Source organism: Raphanus sativus, chromosome 6, assembly GCF_000801105.2.
Source record: "Raphanus sativus cultivar WK10039 chromosome 6, ASM80110v3, whole genome shotgun sequence".
NCBI classification, from domain to species: Eukaryota; Viridiplantae; Streptophyta; class Magnoliopsida; order Brassicales; family Brassicaceae; genus Raphanus; species Raphanus sativus.
The window spans coordinates 33,307,670-33,326,561 of NC_079516.1; the positions used below are offsets into that span (position 1 = coordinate 33,307,670).

At 37.6% G+C, this 18,892-nt stretch overlaps 3 protein-coding genes across 3 annotated transcripts; 2 read left to right on the plus strand and 1 right to left on the minus strand.

Moving 5' to 3' along the window:
- The first annotated feature begins 3,149 nt into the window (after nucleotides 1-3,149).
- On the plus strand, nucleotides 3,150-5,722 carry LOC130495774 (uncharacterized). Its single transcript, XM_056987281.1, is given in 5 exon segments — nucleotides 3,150-3,667; nucleotides 3,725-4,266; nucleotides 4,269-4,430; nucleotides 4,827-5,221; nucleotides 5,291-5,722. Coding segments are annotated over 5 exon segments (2,049 nt in total).
- Nucleotides 5,723-8,492: 2,770 nt separating this feature from the next.
- On the plus strand, nucleotides 8,493-12,460 carry LOC108813399 (auxin response factor 5). The gene is made up of 12 exons (XM_018585939.2): nucleotides 8,493-8,740; nucleotides 8,956-9,071; nucleotides 9,192-9,290; nucleotides 9,365-9,421; nucleotides 9,493-9,648; nucleotides 9,723-9,807; nucleotides 9,882-10,137; nucleotides 10,219-10,341; nucleotides 10,424-10,635; nucleotides 10,708-11,765; nucleotides 11,833-12,023; nucleotides 12,122-12,460. The coding sequence occupies exons 1-12, from the start codon at nucleotides 8,614-8,616 to the stop codon at nucleotides 12,246-12,248; spliced, it is 2,607 nt and encodes an 868-aa protein (XP_018441441.1). The 5' UTR covers nucleotides 8,493-8,613; the 3' UTR covers nucleotides 12,249-12,460.
- A 663-nt stretch (nucleotides 12,461-13,123) lies between these two features.
- Nucleotides 13,124-16,904, minus strand: LOC108805701 (uncharacterized). The gene is made up of 16 exons (XM_018577635.2): nucleotides 16,470-16,904; nucleotides 16,322-16,383; nucleotides 16,178-16,245; nucleotides 15,672-15,793; nucleotides 15,473-15,596; nucleotides 15,328-15,379; nucleotides 14,898-15,015; nucleotides 14,789-14,819; nucleotides 14,664-14,687; nucleotides 14,461-14,585; nucleotides 14,311-14,392; nucleotides 14,115-14,237; nucleotides 13,995-14,048; nucleotides 13,839-13,911; nucleotides 13,731-13,764; nucleotides 13,124-13,654 (listed from the first exon to the last, which is right to left on the minus strand). Exons 1-16 carry the CDS (start codon nucleotides 16,663-16,665, stop codon nucleotides 13,326-13,328), a joined length of 1,617 nt encoding a protein of 538 aa, XP_018433137.1. The 5' UTR covers nucleotides 16,666-16,904; the 3' UTR covers nucleotides 13,124-13,325.
- Between the last annotated feature and the right edge of the window lie 1,988 nt (nucleotides 16,905-18,892).

Below are 18,892 nucleotides of genomic sequence, written 5' to 3' on the forward strand. Positions count from 1 at the left end.
GGACCATGGCATAAGATACATAAGCGGGGATTATGGTATACATATTGTGAATTTTATTGTTTGGGTCTGTTGCTATCACCGTAGGATAAGCATCATTCATTTTGAGTATGTTTATGACAAGAGTATTATGATAAGCACATTTGTTACTATATGATATGATGTGTTTTTTTTGTTAGTTTCAGTCATGGAACGATACTGAATTATATTAAGTATAATATGTTTTATTATTTTCTCTAATCTTTGATAATTATGTCTTAAAAATCAAAAGATGTTGCATGCTCGATTTTCATTTGTATACATGGTAAAACGTAAAATAAATGATATGAAAAAGTGATATTATTTCGTATCATCTTAGAAAAATAAAGCTAAGAAACGACTAGACTTTTTTTCTCTCATCCCATCTTCTTCTTCTCTCGACCCTGAGCGCGTATACTGATTTCACTCCGACACTCGGCGGCGCGTGCGCGTGCGTGACCGTACCGGGGCCGGAGGTACTCTCTCCCCCCTCTTCTCATTTTTCCTTTGCTCCTCTTCTGGATCAACCGCCTCTTGTCGATATGCTCTCGGATCTGCAACAGGGTTTCTCTCTGGTGAGATGTGCAGTTCACGACGTACATCGGCATGGTCTCTATTCTGTGGCTTCGCGACGATACTCTAGATGGTGTCTCCGGGAAAGAGTCAACTCTTTGGGTTTGAGCATGTATTTTTCAATTTTAGATCTGTTTGGGTCTTAGCTCTGTGGCGGAAGATCTCGGCTTGTCTCTGTTTCGACTTCCGTGACTTGTTGCTGGTGTAAAATGAGGATCCATAGGCTAAAGGGAGAGGTCTCAGGTTCATTGCGGCGTCATTGTGGGCTCCCTCCTCTGCCCCTTAGTCACATGTGTTCTGGTGGTTCTTACCTTCAGAAACGAGTCTTGAGAGGTCGTGTGCAGGCGTAAATGGCCGACCTCTCAACTCGAGGCTCATGTGGCTTCATCTGGAAGTTATAATCAGGTAGTCATCTATGGCTCTTGTGAACTTTTTCGATGCAATCCCTTCACGTCCGTTTTTCTCCTCTCGGCTCTTGCTCAGATTCTTTTGCAAAGGCTGCAGCTTTTGCTTAGATTGTTTCATGTTATGATTGTTCATGCCCGCTTTGTCGACATTGGAGTTGGGACTTAGCAGCTTGGTTCCGTCTCTTCTGTTCTCGAATAGCGCACTTGGCGAGTCGGTTCTCAGGAGGGTCACTAATCGGCTCAGTGTCTCCTTGTGGTCTTTGTTTTCCTTCTCATAATTTTCGTATGAGATAATGTGGTGGTGAACTTGACATCCTTGCAGGTTTTGAGACTCTTGATCGAGAGTTTTGGTGAGCCCATTCCGCCTTTGTATATTTGGTGACAGCAGTGGCGAGTGCTTGCTCGGTTTGAGAGGCATTTCAAATGTTGTTTGACGTTGTGTACATGCTCGGTTTGTTCGTGGTGAATACCTGAAACACTCCTCAATTGTTTGTCCAACATCTCATAAATGATGACGGTTACAAGTTTCGTAGAGTTTAATGAAAGCTATCTACACCGTAGACGAGACGGAAATCTCGGCATCCTAGGATAGTAGGAGAACCTCACTTTCACGTGGAAATCGTCGAGGGTTGAGAACGGCTTTCGATTCCTAATGACTCCAAAGACGGTTAACGGAATGTGTCAGGTTTAATGGGCGGACGAAGCTAATTTGTATTAGGATTAAAATGGACTATTTTGTTTAAAGCGGGTTTTCAAGTGGAACTGATTTACCCGATTAATCGGGTATTTAATAATATATTTAAAAAGAAAATAAATAAAGAAAAAAGATATCGTTTCATAACATATCATACAATCTAATACTACAATGACTACATGTCAATTATTTCGTCGCAGAAAACCCAAAAGAAAAGTCAAAACAGAGATGTATAAGTGACCAAAAAAGTCTAAAGATGTAGTATTACTTAATTAAGTACACACTATATATACTTTCCATAATGCACACACAAAATTATACATGTGTTTTAGGAGTATTATATAATATTAACGAGACAAAGTATGTTGATGCATGTACACAACCAAGATATTCCTTTGTCTTCTATGTCTGACGTTAAGAAAATAATTTGTAAGGTTCCATTGCAGCGCTAATACAAGAATTCAATTTTATTTATAGGTGGTGTTAGTCTCTTCAGCACATAAAAAGTATGCAATTCTTGTAATAAATATTATCAAATCTAATCGTATTAACTTTTGATAACAAAGGAAGACGTTTTTTTTGGTCAGGAAAAAGAGCACCAGCTCAAAATGCAAGATACACGTCCTCTCTTAGGCATTATGCTAATATACGCTACTTTGACATTCTCTTCTACCATGCACACCTCTAAAATCTTCCAACGTCTTACCAGGGCCGGCCCTGGGCTAAAGCCCGTAAAGCAAGGGCTTTAGGCGCCAGAGTTTAGATAATTTTTGGGGCGCCAAATAATGTTAGGATGCTTTGGTTTAGTGGTTTGTATAGTTGCACATTTATCCCCTGGAGTCAGGTTCGAATCCCCCACAAGTGTCTTTAATTTTTTTTTCTAGCTTTTTTTCTATTGATTTCCTTTTTGTCAACAGTTTCTTTATATTGATAATCATTAACAAATAACCACATCTGATGTAAGCAGAATACGTGTTCAATTATATAACAACTTCAACTTCCTTTTTTTTTGAAACTTATCAACTTACTTTTTATGTGTTTATAAAACAAATAAGTTAATACAAACCTAATCGTTTCCTTTGTTCTGTGATATTACTTTTTTTTTTATCTTTGTTTTCCTTTTTTTTAAGTCTATATAATATTCTTTGCGTTGATCAAATCAATTACGCAACAGACTTCTCCTTCTTGAATTTTTTTTCTCTGCAATTCCTGTAAGTTGTTTTCTCCTTCTTTCTTCTTCTTTTGTTTTCTTCGGGTAAGTTATATTTTCTTCAAAAAAACTCTGAATTATAAGCAAACATAAAACTAAAAACTCTGTAAATATTAATAAATTGTACGAAATTAACGTGAAGTAGCTTTTTGATTAGATTTTAGGTTTTACTTATCTTTTATTATATTATATGCATTGTTATTTATTTTGGAATAAGTATTCACTCTTATTTTTAAATTTTTTTAGAAAAATGTTACCGGGGAATAGAATCAGAAATCAGTCAAGTGGACATGCAAATAGGAAGAGAAAGGAGAGACAAGACGAACTGATAAAATCTCAAGCCAATGATATGCTAAAGTATGTTACAAGAACCAAAACTGCAAAAAGTGATGAAGCTGTTGGAGATGAGATTAACAACGAAGATGAGGAGCTTATAATTGAAGAAGATACATCTGAGAAAAGTGAAGAAGAAATTGTTGGAGATGATGCAAATTGTATGGATACGGATAAAGAAAAAGCTGAGAACGAAGACATGGAAGACCAAGAGGAAGTTGATGGTATTAGGAGTGTTCATGAGAATGTTGATATGGATGACCTTGCAAACTGGAAGAAAATTGACCCAAGAATGAGAGATCGTTTGGTGGAAAAGGGTCCACCCACAAGACCTTCAATTGATCATCCTTTTCCAAGAGATAGTTTCGATAGATGTTTCACGTACTCGTCTTATACAAGAAAAATGAGCAATGGAGAGAAACAAGATAGAAGATGGTTAGTTTACTCAAAAGGTAAAGATAAGGTCTTTTGTTTTTGCTGTAAATTATTCAGTCAAGAAACATGTCCTCCTATTCTGGTGACTACGGGTTATGATGACTGGAGAAATGCTTCACATAGGCTAAAGTCTCATGAAACGACTTACAATCATATTGTTTGCATGAGTAGCTGGATTGAGCTAGAAACGAGGCTGAAAAAGAGTGAAACTATTGATAAGCATTTGCAAGAGGCAATTAACAAGGAGAAAAAACATTGGAGAGATGTGATGTTGAGGATAATTGCAGTGGTAAAGACTCTAGCAGAAAGGAATTTAGCATTTCGTGGAGAAAACGAGAAGGTTACTGATCTAAACAGTGGAAATTTTTTGGCGTTTATCAAGATGATTGGAGGCTTTGATGAAGTAATGAAGGAACACATTCGACGGATTGAAAAGGGTGAAACTCAATACCATTATCTTAGTCATAAAATTCAGAATGAGTTGATAGAATTACTTGCTAGTGAGATTAAGAAGGTAATCTTAAAGAAGATTCAAGATGCGAAATATTTTTCAATCATTTTGGATTCTACTCCTGATGTTAGTCGTAAAGAGCAGATGACGTTTTAATTCGGTGTGTAGATGTTTCTACGGATTCACCCACGGTTAAAGAGTTCTTTTTGTCATTCTTGGAAATCAAAGACAAAACAGGAGAGGGAATTTTTACCACTCTTCAAGATGCATTGACTGATCTTAAATTGAGTATTGGTGATATAAGAGGACAAGGCTATGACAATGGGTCAAATATGAAAGGAAAACATAAAGGAGTTCAGAAAAGATTGCTTGATATTAACCCAAGGGTATTCTATACTCCATGTGGATGTCATAGTCTCAATCTTGCTCTTTGTGACATGGCTTCTTCCTCCGATAAAGCTGTTGAATTCTTTGGCATTGTGCAGCGTATATATTGCTTATTTGCATCATCAACCAACAACTGGGAAGTTTACAAAGAGATAGTGGATGGTACTACGCTTAAATCATTGTCACAAACTCGGTGGGAGAGTCGAATTAATAGTGTTAAACCGATAAGGTTTCAAACTCTAAAGATACGAGAGGCTTTGTTTTTCTTAGCAGATAACAATGATAATATTGGACAGCGTAGTGAGGCTGAGTCTCTTGCAGTAAGTGAAACACATGGACTTGGAGGATTTGAGTTTCTCTTTGGAATGGTAATTTGGTATGATCTTCTTTATGCTGTCAATACGGTGAGCAAAACCTTACAGTCAGAAGATATGGATATTGAGGTTGCTATTTTTCAGTTAGGAGGACTTGTTGATTATTTGAAAAGCTACAGAGAAACAGGTTTTGAGAAAGCAAAAGTTGAAGCTATGAAAATTGCCATTGATATGGATATTGAACCAGCGTTTTCTTCGAAACCAAAACGCTTGATAAAAAAGAAAAAGCAATTTGGTGAAGATGCTGAAAGAGTTGATGAAAGTAACATGTTAAGTGTGGAGGAGACTTTTAGGATCGACTATTTTATCAACATTATGGATCAGGCTATAGTGTCTCTTGGGGTTAGATTCGAGCAATTTCAGCATTATGAAGAAATTTTTGGATTTTTATTTGGCTTGAAAAAACTTAAGTCAGCAAAGGATGATGAGTTGATGACATCTTGTGTCAAGCTTGAAGCTTCTTTAGAGCATAATGGGCATTCAGATGTAGACGGAAAACAGCTTTTTATGGAACTTCGATATCTAAGAGAAATACTGCCAAAGGAAATTACAAAAGCTGTTGAGATGCTAGAATTTCTTAAAAGAATGGACGGGTGTTATCCAAGCACAGAGATTGCTTATCGTATACTACTAACCATTCCAATTTCAGTTGCTTCCGCAGAAAGAAGTTTTTCAAAGTTGAAGCTCATAAAAAATTATCTACGTTCGACTATGTCTCAAGAGAGGTTAAATGGATTGTCGATGATAGCAATAGAACACGAACTAGCCGAAGCCCTTGACCATTCGAAGTTGATAAATGATTTTGCAGGAAAAAAAGCAAGGAGAACTATCTTTCATGATTAATGTATCGGTGTTCTTTTTTTTAAAACAAATTACTTCTTTTATAATATTTTGATTTTTTATATTAAATATTAAATAGTTATATTTGAGGGGCAACATTTTTTACGTACGCTTTAGGCGCCATTTAGGTCCGGACCGACACTGCGTCTTACCACTCACGCCCCCTTTTCCAAACATCAGCATGAAGAAAAAAACTTTTCGGAAAAGTATACTATTATTTGTCATAAAGCCAAGCAAAATTTTCATTTTTGGCTTAATTGTTTTTGTATAACCACACATATAAATTCAGGTTAAAAATCAACCAAAGCTGTTGAAAAAGCAAAACATTTTTGGAAGAAAATACTGTTAAATTTCCTAAATATCTATGCATTACATTACAGTAATACATTTGTATTGTCACCCATGGTACTTATTTTAAGCTTTCCTATCTCTGCCTTATTACATAAGCATTTAAAGTACTTGTACAAACAACTACGTTTCTGTGCGTATCAGAGAGATTACGTGTGCTCACTACTCTACTTTATTAATTTTTGACGTAAACTGTTGAAACAAAAATTAATGTATCTATATAAACTTCAATAGCAAAGATATCTTAATTAATGTGAAACAACAATAAAATATAAATATTATTCGTTTTGAGAGTCTTAAAGCTGCAACGGCATCGCCATATACAGAAAGTTTAAGCGCAGGATAAGAGCATGCACACTCTTTCCCATTTCCAAGCAAAAAAACAACTATACATACACACTTATACTTTATATACATCTAGAAAGAGAGAGAAGAAAAATGTGGGATTTTTCAGAGAAATAAAAGAAAAGCAAGTTTTTTTTTTGTCTCTCTCTCAAGACCTTCTTGTTCTTGTTTGCATCTGTAAACAAAAGAAAGAAACTGTTGTTTCATGATGGCGACTTTGGTTTCTCTTCTTCATTGAAGGGTCGAATTTGGTCTGAGAAAAGAAGAGAGAGAGAGAGAGGCAAGAGGCCCACCAAGAGAGACATGCTTGTCTGCGTGTAGTCTCTTTAGTATCTTCTTTAATCTCTCTTATGTTCTGTTTTTGTCATGTGTAAGGGTTTTGTCCTTCGAATTTGGAGTTTGTCTTTAACCAAAATAAAACCAGATTCTATGTAATGGATTTGTCTTTAATTCTTCTTGTTTCTTGATTTATCTTCTAGCCTGATTGCTCTCTTTGTCTCTTCTTGTGTCAAAAAAAGAATAAAAAAAAGGGAGGTGTACTAGAATGACTCAAATTAGTTGAGAAATTACTAGAATAACTCTTAAAAGTTTAAAATTACTAACATTATTTTATGGTCGAAAATGTCCTTGACTCTAGTTATAATCAAAAAGTAATATTACAAAAATGCCATTTAAATTAATTAAAAAAAAATCGACGGCAGACTTATTTAACGAAAAATAAATCTATCATAAGATATGTCTGTTATAAAAACCTGTTGTAAAATATAGATCTGCCAAGTATTTGGTGACAGACTTTTCTGGTACGACAGATTTTTTAAGTCAGCAGATGTTTGTGGCCGATTTAAGATTGTTGATAGATTTATCTATTTTAATCTGTCATATGTAGTAACCGATTTGTTGAAGGAACAAATTTTTTTTTTAAGTAGTCAGAGTTTTGAGACAGATATGTTTATCGTTAATAGACATATATTTTGCTGATAGATATATTTGCCCGATTTAATTTTACGGCAGATTTAATTTCACAGTTTAGTCCCGTAATCTCCTCAAACTCATAAAGAGAGAACCGCAGTGGCATAGAGTCTATCAAGGACCACATCTCATGATTGCTCTCAATGGCCAATTGATTGGCGAGAAAATGGTGAACGCAAGAAGCAGACCAAGTGTACTTCAACTCTTTGAGCTTCAAAATCACTCCAACAGCTGACTCCCTCAAGTCAGACGCAACGTCATCCCCAAGATCTTCTAGCACCGCTTGAATGTTGGCCATAAAACAACTATGGTTCATGCTCCTACCCTGAATTGGGGTTTTTCCAACATCATACAAACGAGGAGGATACTTTCGTTCACCCGAAGAAGAAGCCATACCTGAAAAAAAAAATAAGTGGAATCAAAGAACTGATTTAAAAAAAAAAGGAATTGGAAACAGAGAAATCCAATACAACACTTGATACACATAGATTTCATACTAACATACATTAGCTTATAGAGAAACAGAGAAAACCCAAACCAATTTTCGAAATTAGGGATTTGAAATTAGTAATTAGGGTTTTAAAATTTAACAGCAATCAATCTGAATGCAATCAATTGTTGAAATTACTTTCTAAGACATAGATTATATCTTACAGATTCAAGGAACTCGATTTATGGTGGAGGAGTGAGGTGAAATTGAGTTCTTCCTCACTGATGACAGAGACGAAATCGATGGAGGTGTGGAGAAAAACAGAGATGAAGACAATCAATGGTAGAGTAGTTGTCGAAGAAGATAAAAGTGATGGAGGTTGAGTTTCTGGACGAACGATTGAGATGGAGGAAAAAAGATGGAGATGGAGATGGCTATGGATTATGGATGAAGTTCGTCGTGGGGGAAAAAAGATGAAGAGTTCTGTCTTATTTTTTTTTCTTTTTTTATTTGTTTTCTTTTTTTTATTAAACTGTATTTTATTAATAAAAAATACTTATAATTTTGTGTTTAGTGTTTAGAAGGATGGGTTTTTAGTAAATTTGGTTGCTTTGCCATTTAGTGTAGTAATTATAAAATTATAAGAGTCATTCTAGTATTTATGGGAATGATTAGAGTCATTCTAAGTAATTTCTCTAAAAAAAATAATGAAGACTTTGTAAAGAAAAATCATCTGAGTCTCGCTTAAAGCCTACTGTTTGAGTGTGGGAGAGACAAAAACAAAACATAAAGAATTTTCTATATGATGGCTGCTTCATTGGCTTGTGTTGAGGACAAGATGAAAACAAATGGTTTGATTATTGGAGGAACAACACAAACTTCTCAATCTACTCTGCTTGAAGAGATGAAGCTGTTGAAGGATCAGTCAGGTTTCATCTTCTTTCTTCCTAAATATTTGGATATTCCCTTTTGAGTAATTCCATCGCAACACTTCCTTTATGGGTTTACTTTTTTGTTATGACAATAAACACAAAAGTTCAAAACCTTTTTTTCTCGTCAAGAAAAAAGTATCAAAATTTTGGCCAATAATATATTGAAATCTTGTTACTTTGCCCCTGAAAATTTTGGATTTTTACATGTTCAGGAACGAGAAAGCCGGTAATAAACTCGGAGCTATGGCACGCTTGTGCAGGCCCTTTGGTTAGTCTCCCTCAAGTGGGGAGCTTAGTGTATTACTTCCCACAAGGTCACAGCGAGCAGGTAAAAACTTGTGTCTATAGAAATGATTTGATTCTTCTGTTCTTAGTGTATTAGCACTCTTGTTCTTGTAAGCTTCTGTTCAAAGATTTGATTCTTCTGTTACATTTTTTGTTTGTTTAGGTTGCTGTTTCAACCAGAAGATCAGCAACAACCCAAGTTCCTAATTACCCAAATCTTCCATCTCAGTTGATGTGCCAAGTCCATAATGTTACCCTTCATGTATGCCATTTCAACTCAGTTTCATTTGCCTTATGTTGATTTCTCTTGACAAATGGTTTTGTTTCATTTGATAGGCAGACAAAGACAGTGATGAAATCTATGCTCAGATGAGTCTACAACCTGTTCACTCTGTAAGTTGCTACTTCCATTTGTTTCTATAATAACTCATCCCCATAAATGAATTGAACGGTTTGTGTATCAGGAGAGAGATGTGTTCCCTGTACCAGACTTTGGACTATTAAGAGGAAGCAAGCACCCTTCTGAGTTTTTCTGCAAAACGCTTACTGCTAGTGATACAAGTACACATGGAGGTTTCTCCGTCCCACGTAGGGCTGCAGAGAAGCTATTTCCACCGTTGGTAAGTCTCTCTCTTTTCCCTCAGGATAAGCCTTCAACTGCTGCTTATGTTATGTCTTCTGATATACATTACAGGACTACACAGCACAGCCGCCTACTCAGGAGCTTGTAGTTCGAGATCTGCACGAGAATACTTGGACATTTCGCCATATATACCGCGGTAAGACTAATAGATTGCTCTCTCTCTGTATAGATTCAGTTGATATTGAGCTAAGTTCTTGCTTACATTCTCAGGACAACCAAAGAGACATCTCCTTACAACAGGATGGAGTTTGTTTGTTGGGTCAAAGAGATTGAGAGCTGGAGATTCCGTTTTGTTCATAAGAGATGAGAAGTCACAACTGATGGTTGGTGTGAGGCGAGCTAACCGCCAACAAACAGCTCTTCCATCATCAGTTCTCTCAGCAGACAGTATGCACATCGGTGTTCTTGCTGCTGCCGCTCATGCAACTGCAAACCGCACTCCTTTCTTGATATTCTATAATCCAAGGTCAGCTCTATCCAATCTACACTTCTCAAAATAATATAACAAGAGCTTATGGTGTTTTTTTGTTTTTGTTTTTGTTTTCAGAGCATGTCCAGCAGAGTTTGTGATCCCTATAGCTAAGTACCGCAAGGCTATATGTGGGTCTCAGCTCTCAGTTAGTATGAGGTTTGGAATGATGTTTGAAACTGAGGATTCCGGGAAACGTAGGTAAGAGGTTCACTAACCACAATCTATCTGTTTCTTACATTAACAAACTTGGTTGTTCATTTTTCTTATGTCCAATGTGTAGATACATGGGAACCATTGTTGGGATCAGTGATTTGGATCCATTAAGATGGCCTGGTTCTAAGTGGCGTAACCTTCAAGTTGAATGGGATGAGCCTGGATGTAACGATAAGCCTACTAGGGTCAGTCCATGGGATACTGAAACACCTGAGAGTCTCTTCATTTTTCCTTCTCTGACCTCAGGACTTAAACGCCAGCTCCATCCATCTTACTTTGGTAAGTTCAACACTGTCTTCTGTTTTTTTTTATCTGTTTTGCAGCATCATTAACTGTTATGTAAATGTGCAGCTGGTGAAACCGAATGGGGCAGCTTGATCAAACGGCCTCTTATCCGTGTTTCTGATCCCACAAACGGGATCCTGCCTTACGCATCATTCCCAAACATGGCTTCAGAGCAGCTTATGAGAATGATGATGAGACCTCACAACAACCAAAACGCAACTACGTCTTTCATGTCTGAGATGCAACAGAATGTTTTAATGGGGCATCCAGGTTTACTAGGAGATATGAAGCTGCAACAACCAATGGTGCAGACGCAGCAAGAGAGCAAGCTAACAGTGAACCCATCTGCTTCCAATATGAGTGGCCAAGAACAGAATGCTCCTGCAAAATCTGAAAACCCGACACTTTCTGGTTGCAGCTCTGGGAGACTCAGTCATGGTAATGAGCAGCAGACAATGGAACAAGCTAGCCAGGTGCGAATGGTCTCAGTGTGTAATGAGGAGAAGGTTAACGAGCTGATCCAGAGACCAGTGGCCTTGTCTCCTGTGCAAGCTGATCCATGTCCTGACATACGTCAACAGATATACCCACCAACAAATGGTTTCTCTTTCCTGGAAACTGAAGAGCTCACATCACAAGTCTCTTCCTTCCAGTCTCTTGCCGGATCATACAAGCAACCATTAATGCTATCTCCCCAGGATTCCTCAGCTGTTGTGTTACCGGATTCAACAAACTCAACGCTGTTTCATGATGTGTGGGACAATCAGCTTAACGGTTTGAAGTTTGACCAGTTTAGTCCCTTGATGCAGCAGGACCTTTATGGTAATAGCACAAACAGCAGCAACATTCTAGATCCTCCACTCTCAAACACAGTTCTTGATGACTTCTGTGCCATCAAAGAAACTGACTTCCAGACCCACCCTTCCGATTGTTTGGTTGGAACCAACAACAATAGCTTCACCCAAGATGTCCAGTCACAGATCACATCTGCTAGCTTTGCAGATAACTCTGGAGGAACTGGTACTTCTTCAAGCAACGTTGACTTTGATGATAGCAGTCTGCTGCAAAACAGCAAAGGCTCACGGCAGAAACTTGCAGCACCTCGTGTCAGAACCTACACTAAGGTAACAAAGACCATCTCTAGTTTACTTCCATTAAGCATACATTTGACATGGAACATTGGTTCTGTAGGTTCAAAAGACCGGGTCAGTTGGGAGGTCAATTGATGTCACAAGCTTTAGAGACTACAAAGAGCTGAAATCTGCAATTGAGTGCATGTTTGGACTTGAAGGATTGCTCACACGTCCACAAAGCTCAGGATGGAAGCTTGTATATGTTGACTATGAGAGTGATGTCCTGCTTGTAGGAGATGATCCATGGGAGTAAGTCTCCCTCTCCCTCTCTCTCTCTCACTTTCCTACTAATCCATTAAGATAACCTCAGTTTCGTTTTCCTAACATAACTACATAAACTGGTGCAGAGAGTTTGTGGGATGTGTGAAGTGCATAAGGATACTGTCGCCAACAGAGGTTCAGCAGATGAGTGAAGAAGGAATGAAGCTTTTGAACAGCGCATGCATAAACGATCTCAAGACTTCTGTTTCATAAATGTTAGCAATATAAATAATTATCTTGAACCGGTAGAGGAGAATCCATCTTGTTGTAAGCACTTGAGACCTGCAACTATCTTAATATTATGTAGTAGTAGAGTGATGACTGATGAATCAGTAGTTAAGACAGTCTGAAACTAGAATATTTGTTGTCTTTAAGATCAAAACTAGACAAGAAATCATGTACGGATGCGTCTGTTATCTGCACAACGATAAAATATTGTATTGAAAGTCAACACCAAACCCAATAATTTCCTTTTCCGACTTGACTCCTTCATCTCTGCCATTTTCTATCTGTTAAAAAGCAAAGGCAACAGCAAACAATTTCTCAGTTATTGATCAAAAAAACAAAATACAAAAGAGTCAACTGCACAGAAAGGAGGAGATCTGTTTACCTTGTAATCCTGGTTGTGCTTGAGACGCAGACCGTTGGATTCTAGGAGAAGAACCTTGTTTCCCATTGGAACCAACAGGCAATGAATGTCTCTTCTTGATGGAAACTTCTCTTTCCTGAAGATCAGGGCTTGATCTTGGTGAGTTATGTTCTTGAACCTTAGCTGTCGACGACTGTGTTGCCTACGTCAACCGGGGAAGAGAGTTCTTGCCTCCGCTGCTTTCTCTAATCCAAAGAATGTCTTGTCCCTTCTTCTAGTTCAGTAATATTATTAGCTTCCTTGATGTTATTTTCTTGTTAAGTTTCCGCTGGACTTGCCGGAGTTGTCTGATTGTCATAGGAGTTGAAGCTTCCTGAGATACTGATTATGCTTGAGGCCCTGATTCATGCTGCTGTGTCTGACTTCTTGCCAAGGGAATCCAGAGAAGTAGTTACAGAGAGTTGTGTGTCAAACATCTACATAATCTCAAAAATTGTAATAACGAAAATGTTGTCTCTAGAAAAATAAATCATTCGATGTGGTTTACATCAGAATACAAAAGCCGATACAAAGTTCTCAGCCTAAACAAATGCTTGAATAAAATGTTCCTCAGCCTCTCATTGTTATTAAAAAGAAACAAAAAAAAAACTGTTAAAAAGAAATTAAACCACATCGAGAAGTCGGAGTCAAAGTAAGTTTTTCTAAGACTTACGTGGTCTTCCTCTTCTCCCACCAGTTTTCACCGGGGAGGAAGCTTTTCCCTTACCAGCACGGCCGCCGCCACGACCACGTCCTCCACGGCCACGTCCTCTGCCACGAGTGCTCTGTTTCTTGCCATTGGCTTCTTCTTCTCCATCTTCACTATAGTCACTGTCACTGCCTTTAGCTTCCTTCTCCTTGTCACCGTTTTCTTCATCACTGTCTTGTTCAGAATCAGACGAGGCTTTTGCTGCTTTCCTCTTTCTACCTCTTTTAGCAGGTTGTTGCCTTGTTGTTACCACAGTTTCTTCTTTGGGTTCTTCTACAGTTTCTGTTCAAACCAAAGATACACATCAGAAAATGATCAAACACCATAGAGGAGAGTAAATTTTAATGTGATTATATACCTTCTAATGATCCTTTCCCGTCATAGATCTCGAGCTGCAGGACGCATAAGGAACCAGAGACGAGTTAAGTACAATCAAATAAGAAATGGTGCCTTTTTCTTTTCTTACCTGCTCAAGACGATCAGCGATATCTTCTGTTCTGTCAACTATGACCATAGAATGACAAAAACCGCATGCCACACTGCAGAAAATATACATAATAACGGATTAAAAAAAAGAAGTTCCAAGTTATCTCATCTCTGAGGTAAACTCTTGAGAACTCACCCCATTACATGCATTCCCTCGAGTATATCCACCTTCTTAGGCGCTGCAGAGGATCTGAAACGAAAAAGGTTTTCAGTGATCGTTAAAACTAAAGTTTAGTTAATATAGTGAGGGCATTACTTTTGACCGTGGGGGCCATAACCAAGTTCTCCATACTGAGCATGACCCCAGCTTATGCAAGAACTATCCGCACCAACAAAATGATGCATGCTTCCTGAATCCATCCAACGCAAATTCCAACCACTTGCATAGCGAATCATAAAACGTTAAAACCAATCATCAAAAAAACAATATAGCAATCTTGACTTAGGCAAACCTTAGATCCATCATAGGTTTAGGGTACATCCAATCATCACCATTGTTCTTGATCTTTCCCCACATATACAACTGTCCTCCCCCTGAAGAGTTTCAATTCAACTTTAGATAAAGAGGTAAAAGAGAGAGTTCAGATTAGAGACCACTTTACCAGCAGTACAAGCAGAGTTTGCAGAGCCAGCGGAAACAATGGCATTGGGAGGCAAAACATTATTCCTCTGAAACACATCAATGCGGCGAGGAGACCATTCATCTTTCTGCTCCCTGTGTCCAAGCCTGCATTGCAATTCACAACCAACCGACATCTAATACCAGTCTTCAAAATCCTACCGTGAGAAATGAACTAGTACCAACCTTCCATATCCACCAAAGCCCCATCTGCAATATGTTTCAAGATTAAAAAATCCATCTATCAGACACATAAACTAAAAGAGCATATGTATAGAATGATTGAAATTTTGAACAGAGAAGCTACTTACGTGTAAACAAACCCATTCTTATCAACGGCCACTGAATAAGAGAAATTTGAAATTGTTAGAATGTGAAGTTAGCTTTCTTGAAAGGCAAAGAAAAGAATTAAGGTTATACCTGTATGATTCGCTCCACATGCAACTTTGACAATCGTTTCCCCAGCAAGAGAGGCTATGGCTTTCGGACGTGGCTGAGCTTCGTAGGCAAGTTTAACTGAGCCATCTTTCATATTGAACTGAAAATCACAGTAACAATGTTTACAGTAAAAGCAATAATAAGAGAGACATAGAAAATTTTAACATGAGAAGGTACAAGAGCTCATAAACTTGTTAGTAAATGTCAGACTAATCACAAACAATTTGATCCAATCAGTGTTCTAAAAATCGGTCTAGGCGGCGATTTTTCATTAAAAAAATTTTAAACAATTGCAAAACGATTTTTCATTAAAAAAATTTTAAAAAATAAGTCTAGCCGCAAGCCAAATCAACAATCCTTTCTAAAACGCATAATTACCATTTCTTGAACATTAGATTCAATAATATATTACCTCATTATCAGTTCCATGACCAAGCTGACCATATTGCGGGAGTCCCGCAGTCCTATAAACAAACACACTCTAAAATTGAGCAAAGCCATTTAAGGCAAAAATAAACAAAAGAGGAACACGACCAAAAGATTAAGGAAAACCATACAGTATAGAGGCTCCTTCAGTAGAAGATAACCAGACAGTGAAGTCAGCCCCACAAGCAATGCTCGTGACCTCATCAGACACAACACATGGAAGAGGCGACGATTCAACTTCTACAGAAACAAAGCCTGCAAGAACACACAGGTTTTCACACACCCATCATATAACGGTCAGGTGTTAAAAGCAAATCAGAATTTGCATACCGTTTTTGGCGGTGCCTAAACCCAACTGGCCATGCTTATTCCAGCCAAAAGCAAAGGAACGGCCTTCATCGCTTACAACAACCGTATGGTTCCTCCCTGCTCCCGCCTTCACAATCTTGTACCTTCAACAAGAAACACAAAATCCATTATCAAAGCTTTTTAGCAGCTACGTTAATGTAAATCAATCTCCCTCGAAACAAGGAAAGAGGGAGATTGATTACGTTAATACATTAGTCGGAACGTATTCCAAACTCGGTTAGACAGTGTGGTAGCCAGTCCACTCTGTAGCTTTTTAGCAGCTACGTTAATGTAAATCAATCTCCCTCAAAACAAGGAAAAAGGGAGATTGATTAGGTTAATACATTAGTCGGAACGTATTCCACACTCGGGTTAGGCAGTGTGGTAGCCAGTCCACTCTATAGCACTAAGTGTGTCGGTTCTCCCCAGGGCCGACCGGATCAGCCGATAGGGTTTAACAAAAAAAAAACAAGGAAAGAGAAACTCACTTAGAGAGTCCAGACACAACCGTTGGCCTGTCACGTTGGATCATATCACCATGACCTAATTGACCTTTCTGAAAAAACACACATCAAACCAAACATTTTCAGAGAAGCCTATATAACTAGTAGAAACAAAAGAAGTGTTGTTACCTCATTGCGTCCCCAGGTGTAGCAACGACCTTCAACATCCAACGCCACACAATGACACGAAGCTATAATAAAAGATAACAAAAGTGTTACAAACACACAGATCTAAAAAGAACAAAACAGACGTATAAGGAGGGAAACGTGAGATTACCGCAACCAGAGGCGACGAATCGAATGTTGACGCCGAGGAGTGGCCTTAACCTAGTGGGAGAAAGCAAGTTACCTTCGACACCTTTGCGTCGTCCAACGATGTCCCAAGAAGTAGCGCCACAGAACAAAAGCTCACCTCCCTTCTTCTCCTCCGAGCTCTCATCCTTCTTCTCCGATGTTGAATTCATCGCTGCCATCACTCAAAATCTGAAAAAAGAGGTTTGTACTTTTTTTGAAATTGAAAACGGATCCAGAGATGGGTAGGCGGCCAATGGGGATGAAAGTGGCGGGAAAGCAACGGCTAGTTTATGGGGGCGGATCGTGGAGCGACGACAAGGATTGAATGTAAGGAGGGAAAGAATGGGGAGACAGATTCAGAAACCCTAAACAGATTGAAAGTACATAAGAACTACGAAAGAAGTAATAAAGGAGGGTGTGAAGATAAAGTAGGAGGAGAAATATAAAAATAATAAAAAGGATTAATTTCGAGATTTGCATTTACCATGAATATATCTTTGTTTTTTAATTCCTTATATTTCATTCCTCTTCTTCCGCTTTTGCTTTTGTGTAACGTCTGTCTTTTCTCAGGAAAAGATTATTTACAAAAGTTTATTTCCTAAGAAAGGAATCAAAACATATTTGTTCTGTAATTTTCTGAAATATTTCCTTTGCTTCGTTTTATCATATGATGACATATTCGCTGGTAGTGGTAGCCTGGTACGAAATAGTTTCATTCCATTTAAATGATGCAAAACTCATTCCATAATAAAATCTATTTTACTGATGATCTTTTGTACTTCACGGATTTTTTCAGCAGATAATAATGCTTTATTTTGTAACATACAAACTCCTTTTTTATCAATTAATTGTTCAACTCACACTACAAGAAAACATGCATATACCGAGGGAAAAAATCGTCGGTGTGTCGTCGGAATAACGCTATTCCGACGACATACCGAGGAAATAAGTCCTCGGAATTTTATATTTCCTCGGAATTCCCTCGGAAATTTCCGAGGGAATTCCGAGGAACACAAATTCCGAGGAAATACCGAGGACCACTGTTCGTCGGAATATACCGAGGAATACGTCCGTCGGTATATACCGAGAACTATTCTGAGGGAAGTAATCGTCGGAAGTTCCGATTTGTACCGAGGGTATATTCCGAGGAATCCTTCCCTCGGAAAATTCCGAGGAAATTGTTCCTCGGAATTTTCCGAGGGAAGTGTTCCTCGGAATTTTCAAAAAAAATAATTTAAATTTTTTTTTTTAAATTAATTTTTGAAATTTAAATTTGAAAATATAAAATTTAAATTGGAAACATATTATTATATAAAATTCAAAGTCGTACAAATAAAAAAAACATTTCGAGTTTATAAAAAAAAAAACTACGGGTTTTGGACGTTCGGGTCTGGCATGGTCGGGAGCACCTCGTTCGGGTTCAACCTCCTCATCATCTCCAACATTTGCTCGTTGAGCTTCTTCTGTGCCTCCCAGCCCGCATGTTGACTCGCCACCGTGGACTCCAATGCAGATATGCGATCATCCTTGTCCTTCATCTGACCCAAAAGTACTTCTGGATCAACAAAGGGCGGTGGTGCAGCAGAAGACGGAACCGACCGGGAACGACGACCCAAACCGAACAAACGTCCCTTCTTCTTTGGAACCGCCTGAAATAGAAAAGTGCCAAAATTAAATAATAGAAAAAATAAATTGAACATTAAAAAAAGAACTACCGATTCAACGATTTCGTTGATCCGAACCCGAGGCAAGTAGGTCGAACCCGTGGAATCGTCATCCTCGGTTTGAAGCTGAGACGCTTAAACAAAAAATAGTTTAAATATATAAAAATAGTTTAATAATTACAAAAATAGTTTTGATATGTTAAAATTGTTTAATAATTACAAAATTAGTTTTAATATATAAAAATTATTAAAATTTTATAATTTTTTTAGTATACATGATTTATCATATATATATATATATATAAAATTATAAATCGTTTATAAATAGAGAAAAAAGGTTTATAAATTTTTAAAAAATTAAAAAAACGTTTTATTATTACTGGAAACTTGAAAAACGTTTTTAAAAATAGAAAAACGCTTTTAAAAATCAAAAAACGTTTTAAAAATAGAAAAAAGTTTTGAATTTTAACCAAAACAAAAAATAATTCCAAAAAAAAAACTAAAACAACAATCAAAATAACAATCCTAACTTAAACTACGCATTCAATCCTAAACTATCCATCTAACAACCTAAAATCCGAAATTCTAATCTCACAAACCATAATCACTCAAATTTTTTGAAGAAAAGAGAGAGGGATAGGTGCTTACATGATTTGGCAAAGAATTGGAGGAAACAAACGGTGGGATTCGCCGGAAATCGATGGAGGAGGAGGAGGAGCCGCGTAGAGGAAGAGAGGAGAGG